Source organism: Saccopteryx bilineata, chromosome 5 (assembly GCF_036850765.1).
Source record: "Saccopteryx bilineata isolate mSacBil1 chromosome 5, mSacBil1_pri_phased_curated, whole genome shotgun sequence".
In the NCBI taxonomy this organism is placed as follows: domain Eukaryota; kingdom Metazoa; phylum Chordata; class Mammalia; order Chiroptera; family Emballonuridae; genus Saccopteryx; species Saccopteryx bilineata.
The window spans coordinates 159,055,507-159,065,269 of record NC_089494.1 but is presented as its reverse complement, the minus strand read 5'-3'; the positions used below and the strand labels follow the sequence as shown (position 1 = coordinate 159,065,269).

General features: G+C 42.7%; 1 protein-coding gene across 5 annotated transcripts; it reads left to right on the top strand.

Annotated features, from left to right (window-relative positions):
• Positions 1-1,886: 1,886 nt before the first annotated feature.
• RPP38 (ribonuclease P/MRP subunit p38) lies at positions 1,887-6,938 on the top strand. 5 transcript variants are annotated; one of them, XM_066279314.1, is made up of 3 exons: positions 1,887-1,907; positions 4,096-4,204; positions 6,000-6,938. In XM_066279314.1, exon 3 carries the CDS (start codon positions 6,015-6,017, stop codon positions 6,858-6,860), a length of 846 nt encoding a protein of 281 aa, XP_066135411.1. In that variant the 5' UTR covers positions 1,887-1,907; positions 4,096-4,204; positions 6,000-6,014; the 3' UTR covers positions 6,861-6,938. The 5 variants fall into 5 exon arrangements, with proteins under 5 accessions (XP_066135411.1, XP_066135407.1, XP_066135408.1 ...); XM_066279310.1 differs by lacking the exon at positions 1,887-1,907 and adding an exon at positions 1,959-2,132; XM_066279311.1 differs by lacking the exon at positions 1,887-1,907 and adding an exon at positions 1,959-2,142.
• Positions 6,939-9,763: the final 2,825 nt, after the last annotated feature.

The following is a 9,763-nucleotide window of genomic DNA, read 5'->3' as shown; positions in this document are numbered from 1 at the left end:
CACAGGCCTAGTTAATGATGCAATTAGGGTTATAACCTAGCCAGCCTGGCTCCAAAGCTGTGGAGGGTCATGGCAGCTGATCTTCATGGAGCAAATATGAACTGAGAGGAGGCTCTAACTCTAACTCTAAATTTGGAACTTAATGGAATAAAAACTTACATACATTTCCTCCTCTTTACTCTAGCATTTCAATTAAACATGTGTGCCTCCATTTGTCTTCTAGCTTCAAAATGAGAGCTCTGAGATGACTTTAGAAGTGCATGGTTACAGTTCATCACAATGTATTGGATTCATTTTATGAAAGAGAGCCTGCTGTTATACTCAAACTCATGTTACTTTGTTCTTTTTTTTTTTAATAATTTTATTTTTTTAATGGGATGACATCAATAAATCAGGATACATATATTCAAAGATAATAAGTCCAGGTTATCTTGTCGTTCAATTATGTTGCATACCCATCACCCAAAGTCAGATTGTCCTCTGTCACCTTCTATCTTGTTTTCTTTGTGCCCCTCCCCCTCCCCCTTTCCCTCTCCCATTCCCCCTTCCCCCCGTAACCACCACACTCTTATCAATGTCTCTTAGTTTCACTTTTATGTCCCACCTACGTATGGAATAATGCAGTTCCTGGTTTTTTCTGATCTACACTATGGAATACTACTCAGCCATAAGAAATGATGACATCAGATCATTTACTTTGTTCTTTTTAATCTTTCTAATTGTGATTTAAAAAAAAACACCACATTGTACTTTTACCCTGTGCTGCAATAATCTTTTACAAAAAGCAACACAGCTCTTTGTTTTGTTCATTTTACAGGCAGTTAAGTACATAAAGGTGATGAAAATTGAAAGTACAGAAATTAAACCGAAAAACAAAAAAATAGGGAAACTAAATTAGCAGTGAAGAGATTGAGAAAAAAGGAAGACTTTAAGAAAAGAACAAGGAAAAGCCCTGGCCGGTTGGCTCAGCAGTAGAGCATCAACCTGGTGTGTGGAAGTCCCGGTTGGATTCAGGGTCAGGGCACACAAAAGAAGCGCACATCTGCTTCTCCACCCCTCCCCCTCTCCTTCCTCTCTGTCTCTCTCTTCCCCTCCAGCAGCCAAGGCTCCATTGGAGCAAAGTTGGCCAGGGAGCTGAGGATGGCTCCATGGCCTCCACCTCAGATGCTAGAATGGCTCCAGCTGCAACAGAGCAACGCCCAGAGCGGCAGAGTATCACCCCCTGGTGATCATGCCAGGTGGGTCCCGGTTGAGCCCATGTGGGAGTCTGTCTGCCTCTGCTTCTAGCTTCGAAAAATACAAAAAATGGGAGGGAGGAACCTGAGTAGTGAGCATACTCATTAGATCATAATCAATTTACTGTCTCCTAAGTTCTTGCCAAGGGTAAATCAACAGATTCAAATCCCTGGGCTTGAAAATGTTCTTCAGCCAGTTTACAATTGTCAAAACCTTCCCATTAAATCCCTTCCTAACCATTCGTCTTTCTTTATTGGTTGAAGTAGCCACAGCAGACATTTGGAGTTTCCTACCTGCTCTTGCAGAACTCAAAGCAGCCTTCACTCTCCTTTTCTCAGGGGGCTCAAGATGGCCTAATTATTGCCTGTAGGAATATTTTTATCCTCAAACCACTCTTCATCCCCCATTTATCTTGATTTTCGTGGTGCTGGGGATTCCCGCAGGGATTCCATGGAGATAGGGGCACTAGGACAGCGCTAGGGTTTTGCATCCCTTAGGCAAGCCAAATACAGAAAAGTGGTGGTGGCGGTGGGGGGGGGGGGGCTAAGACTGCCAGGCGCTGCAACGTAGAAACTGGGTCACGAGGGAGAGAATGACCGTGAGAGGACCAGGCTTCAGGAGGATATTGGATTCTGAATGGTTCCCAGATCAAGCAGTGGAGCTAGCAACAGGTAATCATGGCAACCATGAGATCTCGCGAGACAGACAGTGCGCCTGCCCACAGCTGCTGTAGGTCGCTGTCTGGAGCCTTCACCCCACCCGCAACCTCACGGCGTCATTTCTCATCCGGCTCCTGAGTTTGTATACATTTTGTCCTCGCTCTGGAGCTTCCGGGTCGCGCGACGCAGCGAGGCGACTTTTTCTGTCGTGAGTGAGCTAACGGAGAATGACGAAATGTGAGATTTTGTGAGCACCTGAAGGCGGGGAGTGGGGTGGGAGTGGGAGTGGGGTGGGGGTGGGGGTGGGGGTAGGGTCTTGCGCACGCGCATGGCGGCTCACGTGGAGCTGGCGCCGTAGCTATCGTGAGTGGGCGGGAACCGGGAACGTAGAGGGGCTGGAAGGGGCACACTTGGGGTGGGATCTTGGCTGAGACTCGGCAGTTCCGAGGCCACGGGCGCGCAGGGTCTCCAGGACTTCCCCGGGGTCGCCCGCCGCCGCCTCCCCGGCGTGTTTTCCCGTCTTCCAGCCGTGGCTCGCGCGCTCCGTGATCTGCCTGGAGCGGAGCGTTTTTGGGTATGAGAAATACTAAGGAAAAGCTTCACCCTAGCCTTTCAGTACTCCACAGCGGAAAGTGTAGGCCGACAACAAAATAAAATAGTAAAAGTACAGAAGGCTCTAGGTTCAGGGGCGGCAATAAAGGAGGTATGAACTGGGACGCGGCCTGTCCTCCCTCTGCTGCTGGATCTAGAAACCGGGAGGTATCCCTGAGTCCACTTTCTGCTTTACTCCCAGTGGATCACAAAGCGGCCGATTTTACCTCTTAACTACCATGTATTTCTATCCATCCCTTCTGCAGCGACTCGACTGCAGGCCATCATCATTTCTTACCAGGATTTTTCCGGGAGCCTCTACTGCTTCCAATCTTGGCAATGACACATGCTCAAATCCACAAAGATCTTTCTGTAGTGCTTTTTAATCCTGCCAATCCACTGCTATAAGGCGGTACAGTCACTTCCTACTGTAAGGCCTTTCAGGGACCCTCTCCATCTAGTTCTTACCTACTTTTCCTAATACCTCACTACTCTCTCTGGCATCTGCCCCTGTGACATTCACTTATTTCCTTTAATGCTGTTCTCTAGACACCCTAATTGTTACTCCCTTTGTTGTCTTTTTCAGCTATCTAGACAAAAGGTCACTTCCTCCAGGAGTCCCGCCCTTATACCCTCAACTAAGTCAGGTTTCTTTATATTCTTTAGTACCCTGTAGTTCCCTGACCTGAATGTCTTATTAGCTGCGGGATCAAAGGGACCAGAGGGAAAGTGGACAGAGGGAAAGGGGATGATAGGATGGGATCAGAGAAGAGAAAGAGATTGGTGAAATTATATACACATAACAGAGTTATAGAGAGCAGAAAAGCAAATCCTGGAGGGTGTTGAGGGGAGCACAGGGGAGGGGCGGTGATTCGAGGGGACACTAGAATCTAAACTAAAATCAATAAAAAAATTTATTAGCTGCTGATACATCTTCCTCATAGATTCTGAGCTCAGTGAAGCCAGTTTTTTCTGTAATACTTTATGGCTTAGTACCTTGTGGATAATCCAGAAATATTTGTTGAAGAATGGAAGTTGTGAGGCTGAGGATGGTAGTAGTATTCCAGGCAGAGGGAATAATGTGCATGAAGATGTCCAGAAGAGAAGCTGGTGGCCTCCTCAAATAGCATGTGGTTCAGTGCTGGGGTGTAATGTGCATGGTGGGCACATAAGGAAAAAGGCTGGGGTTTGATGGGGACACAGTTTGGAGGGCCTTTTCTGTTAGTTACCTTAAAGAGTTTGCCTGGGATGCTGACGACCCAGGTTCAAAACCCTGAGGTCGCTGGCGTGAGTGTGGGCTCACCAGCTTGAGTTTGGGGTCACTGGCTCAGCTGGAGCCTCCCGGTCAAGGCACATATGAGAACGCAATCAATGAACAACTAAGGTGCCGCAACGAAGAATTGATGCTTCCCACCTCTCTCCCTTCCTCCTGTCTGTCCCTATTGGTCCGTCTCTCACTTAAAAAACAAAACAAAACAGAAACACTTGATCCTATAGGCAGTAGAGGCCTCTAAGACATAGTTCAAAAGAGACCTCAGCAAGGGTTTCCTGTTTTTCTCCTTCAAAGCTGTTACTTCTTACCAGTGAGTACTTTGTTTTTGGTTTACAGGACATTAAGATTCTCCTTATGTCAACTTCTTGGTTCTCATCACCCCCATCCGATTCTGAAGACTAGAGACGTTAATGCATAGATTGCCCTTCCTCCAGAGCACATAACTGTAAGTATTTATTCTGTGGTGTTTGAATGCTAACACATTAACTGACTGGCAGTTTGGCAAGAGCTCTCAGATCAATTTTGTCTTGCTCATTTTCCTGACCACCTTGAACCTGATGCCAGCCTCTGCCAGTCACCCTTGGATTTGGATGAACTACTTTCTGGTTCCCGGAGCTTGAGGGAAGGATGGGGAGGGCTGTGCAGTGGAACTGGTTTGAAGGCAACATATACTGAGTCTGTAGCAGTAGACAGGATACTGACACGAACAAGGGCTGACCTGTCACCCCATGAAACTGTGGAGACCAGAAAAGGTCAGGAGACTTTTTTTTTTTCAGGAGACTATTTTTTAAGGCTGTCTAGTGTGGAAAGGCATCTTGTAGTTCTTAATTCCACTTCTGTATTACATTCATCCAGGCACCTTTTTTGTAAATGCAGATGTCCTAGCCCTATTCTCAGGATTCCAATTGAGTAGATAGAGTGTAAGGACCAGCCATCTTTGTGTTTTAAAGGTTTCCTCATCGATACTTTGAACAGTTGTGCAGGAATTTGTGGTACCCAAGTTAATACATGGGGCAAGTGCCTTATAAATTCTGACATTCCAGAGACACTTGCTTGTCAACATCAGTAGACAGACCGTTAAGGGGGAGTTTAACTGGAGAGGGCTTAATTCCTAATCCTGCATGGGGTGTTTCACGGAGGGCAGGCCTTGGTGGGATAAAGGAGGGAATATCTGGATTGAGAAAAATCTGGTTTCCTAAAAATAGGGATAGTTCCAAACTTCAGACTTCTCCAGGGATGGCTTAACTTCCTTGGGTTTTGCCACGTGGGTCCCTGTGGTTCTTAGCTGAGCCCCAGGAGAATGTGAGGAACAAAACCGAGGGAAGGGAACAGAATATGCAGTTCCCTCTGGGGAAGGGAAACAGGACATACTCTCTAGACTAGTGTTTCACATTTTCCCAGTAAGGCTCCTTCTGGTTATTTTTTCTTAGTGGATTAGTATCTTCAAATTTCATTACAAAACTGTCCTAGTTCTCATCAAATTGCCAGCTGGAGGAGCACTTGGCTTGGAATAACTGTAGGAATGGGGACTGTCCACCTCCATATGTACCAAATGTTTTAGGAAGGATATACAAGAAGCTCAGGGTCCAGGAAGGCAGGCTTAAAAGAGGGCATAAAAGGAAAATATCATTTGAATTTTAATCATGTGCCTTTACTATTTCAATTCTTAAAAAAAATCACATCTAGTTTATTATAAATGGGAAAGGCTGCGAGGGTCCTCACAGATTGTTAGCTCCATGTAAGCAGACATGGGGCTTATGTGGGTAGATACGGGACTTGTTTACTGCTGAATCCCAGTGCCTAGAACCCAGCCTGCACACTGGAGGTGCTCAGTGAATATTTGTTGAATTGATGAATGGAAGCCTAACTAGAGAGGAATTTAGAAAATGGTAACAAATTTATAAGTTAATACCATACAGTCATTAACAGGATACATAATTTTGAACAAGTATAAACGCGGAACACTTTTAATAAACGAAATAAATAGAATTTTACTGATTGCTGTAATACAAAACATTCACATATTGCCTGTATATAAATAATGAGGAAGTCGTATAAAAAAAATGGGGAAAATAAATGACTTAATCTTAAAAGAGAGGTTAAGTGTATGGCCACATACCTGGTCCTGGATAATCAGGCTTGCTGTAGCCTCTAAAGAATCAGAACTAATGCAACCAGAATATTGTTAAGACACGCATCGCTAGTTAACATGAATTTTCCTTTGTCATCCTACTTCTCAGTGAAGGATTTTTGGAATGGCTGCAGCTCCGCAGGCACCGGGGAGGGGCTCTGTTCGGAAGACAAGACCTTTAACTGTCAAGACATCACTGGACAACCCATACACGATCTGCTGGAGTGCCCTGGAGAGGGAGGACATGCACTTCATCTTACAGACACTTGAAGACAGATTTAAATCTATTGGGCTTGAGAAGATTGAAGATAAGAAGAGAAGTAAAAAGCCTTTTTTAAAAATACAAGGCAGAGACAGACATAGCATAGATGTTGGTATCAATGAGGAGGTGAAGGAGAAAAAACAGGAAGATAACCAAAAAGTGTCAGGGTGGACTTCTGTCTGTGTCAGAAGGCAGCTTGCCATTGGCGTTAATGAAGTCACCAGGGCTCTGGAAAGGAACGAACTGCTTTTAGTTCTAGTGTGTAAGTCAGTCAAGCCTGTGATCATCACTTCACACCTGATTCAGTTAAGTTTAAGCAGAGCGGTTCCTGCTTGTCAGGTTCCCCGTCTCAGTGAGAGAATCTCGCCTGTTATTGGCTTAAAATGTGTCCTGGCCTTGGGATTCAAAAAGAACACCACTGACTTTGTCAATGAAGTAAAAGCTATAGTCCCCAGAGTACCCAGTTTAAATGTACCATGGCTTCAAGATAGACTTGAAGACTCCAGGGAAAATTCAAAGTCTGAATCTTTGGAAAGCCAAGACAAAGACATTTTGGACACTTCCTATGAAGACCTTGCTAAACATAAGAGAAAGCTCACTGAAAGTCGGCAGAGTATAGTGCTGCAGCCCCTTAAAATAAAGAAACTGATACCAAACCCTAATAAAAAGAGGAAACCACCCAGGAACAAAAAAACTACTTCAAAGTAATTTTGTATAAACGTCACTTTATACAGTTGGAAAAAGATACCTTGTACAAAAATGTTGAAATAAACTGAGTTACTTTTACATAGACTTGTGGGAGATTGAGAATGTTCCTTTCAAATGTATTTAAGACTTTTTAGATAGCACAGCTAATGCTGAAGTTTAAAAACAAATGCAGAAAATGTTCAGAAGTATGCATATCAAAAGTTTATTGAAACTAATGTCATGCTTGTGTAAATTCACTTTTAAAAAAGGCTGATACAGTGCTTGTGAGCAAGAACATCTGTATCCTACAGCATTTAACATCTTTAAAACTTGGAAAATGTACCACAGTAAACATGGTTCTGGTTAGTAGGGTAGATGAAATTGGATTGCAGATAATCATCAGTTTTCAAGGAAATCATAAATACTGAGCAATAGACAGTCTTCAGAAACAATACATCAGTTTTTACTTCCTGTTGATTTGACTTTCTTTGGGTAGGTATAAGCATGGGCTTTGGAGAAAGGCTTGATACTTATAGAAAAGCCAGACAAAGTCTTTTGACTAGTTAGAATTCACCCCTTTACATGGTTAACATTTACTTGGGCCTGACCAGGCAGTGGCGCAGTGGATAGAGCGTCGGACTGGGATGCAGAAGACCCAGGTTCAAGACCCCAAGGTCGCCAGCTTGAGCGCGGGCTCATCTGGCTTGAGCAAAAAGCCCACCAGCTTGAATCCAAAGTCGCTGGCTCCAGCAAGGGGTTACTCGGTCTGCTGAAGGCCCGCAGTCAAGGCACATATGAGAAAAGCAATCAATGAACAACTAAGGTGTTGCAACACGCAATGAAAAACTAATGATTGATGCTTCTCATCTCTCTCCGTTCCTGTCTGTCCCTGTCTATCCCTCTCTCTGACTTACTCTCTGTCTGTAAAAAACAAAACAAAAACAAAAAACATTTGGAAATTTCACATGTATAAAAAGTGTGATGGTAATTAGGGAGCTTGGATTCTCAGGTGGATCAGTGCAGTGATGGGCATCCTTCACATCAGGTAATGGAGCATAATCAACACTGTAGTGTCTCCTACTTACAACATGTGCTTGAATGACTGCTCTAATTTAGGGGGAAGGGTTATCAAAGTTCGTTCTCAGCTTAAATTCTGGCTGACACATGGATTACGCTACCTTTCAATTTTAATACTCATTTCAATTTTACTGAATGGCATCCTGGCAAAAATTTAAAAAAGGATCCCTCATGAAATAGCACTTCCATTATTGACAAAGAATGCAAGACAATTTTTTTAATGCTATATAAAACACTATATTATATTGAAATTCAGTTCTAATAGCTTCTTAGTAAACAAGCAGTTTTACTGATTATTATTAATGGTCATTGATAATGTTTAATTTAGAGGCAGCTGTGCCAGTTATTTTTAAGTGAGAAAACGTGATTTCTATAATAACTGGAATTTTATAAATGAATAAAGGAACAATGCCACAGTTTCACCATGAGGTAAGCCCATTCATTACAAAATTTCTGACTGGATCCCTGGCCAGACAGCTCGGCTGGTTGGAGTGTTAACCCGAAGCAGAGGTTACAGGTTTGGTCCCTGGTCAGGGCACATACAGAAACTGCTCAGCGTTCTTCTCCCTCTCTCTCAAATCAATAAATAAAATAAAAATTTCTGGCTGGCAATTCTAGTTATTTGAAAACCTACCCTATATGACTCTGTGCCATAAAAATGAATAGAATGTAATTCCCAACTGAGCCTTGATTCCATATTAAGTTAAAATCTCATTTTCTTAATGCTGGTGTCTCAAAAAGGTTTCAGTGAATTGGTTCAGTTTGCTTCTTGAAATTTACATATTCTGTTCAGAAAGAATGGCAATATAATTGGGTTGAAGCATGCTAAATGAGAAGTTTTCCTTGAAGTCTTCAAGAAAGTACACAGCTCTGAATGAAGTAAGCTGAACTGTGGGCCCTATGTGCGCCCTCTACTGGTAGCCTCACAAGCTTCAGAAAGGGCTTTCAGCTCCTTAGTGTAATTCAGGAACATCAAATTATTTTTTTCTGTAAGGGCCAGAGAGCAAATAAATATGTTAGGCCTTTTGGTTCATAGGGTCTCTATTGAAATAGCGCTGCTCTTTGTAGCATGAAGTAGCCACAGGCAGTACATAAATGAATGTGTCTGTATTCCGATACTTCATTTATGAATGCTGAAATTTAAATTGAATACAATTTTCATGTGTCACAAAATGTTATTTCCCCCCAACTATTCAAAAACAAAAAACTATCTTTAGTTTGTGGGCTGTACAAAAATAGGCAATGGGTTGGATTGAGTTGATGGGCCATAGTTTGCTAGCTCCTGTTTGGCATAAGAATAAGATACGACTGGTTTCATTTCACTACATATAATATGAAGAAAAGGGTATCATGCTGTCTAAAATAATTAAATGTTTCTGGACTGAACAGCTAGGCACTGAAAGAGAAGGCAGGAAGAAGAATCTACCTTGTGGTATTTGAGTGAAGGCCAGTTTATGTGGCCTCACTTACCATCTTTCCCCCTTAGGCTACTGGCTATATATACATGTATGTACACTGTTAAACTTGGTTTTTCAAATTCTAGATAAAAACACCATCAGTAACAAAATTATGAATACTTATTTACAAATAAGATATTTTCCATTAGTATGACAGCTTTCACGGTCAAGTTAGAGTAAAGGACTGTACAATTCAGTAGAAGTAATAAAAACATTCAAACTATCAGTATCCTGATAGCACTAATAAATTCCACTGGGCATTTTCTTTGACTTCAGTGCTTTCATTTCGTGTTCTCACACATTCTTGCTGTTGCTGAGAAGAAACAAGTTAGTGCAGACTCTTTCAGAGAGCATATTGCATGTCTACACAAAACGGCTTTTGAACCAATC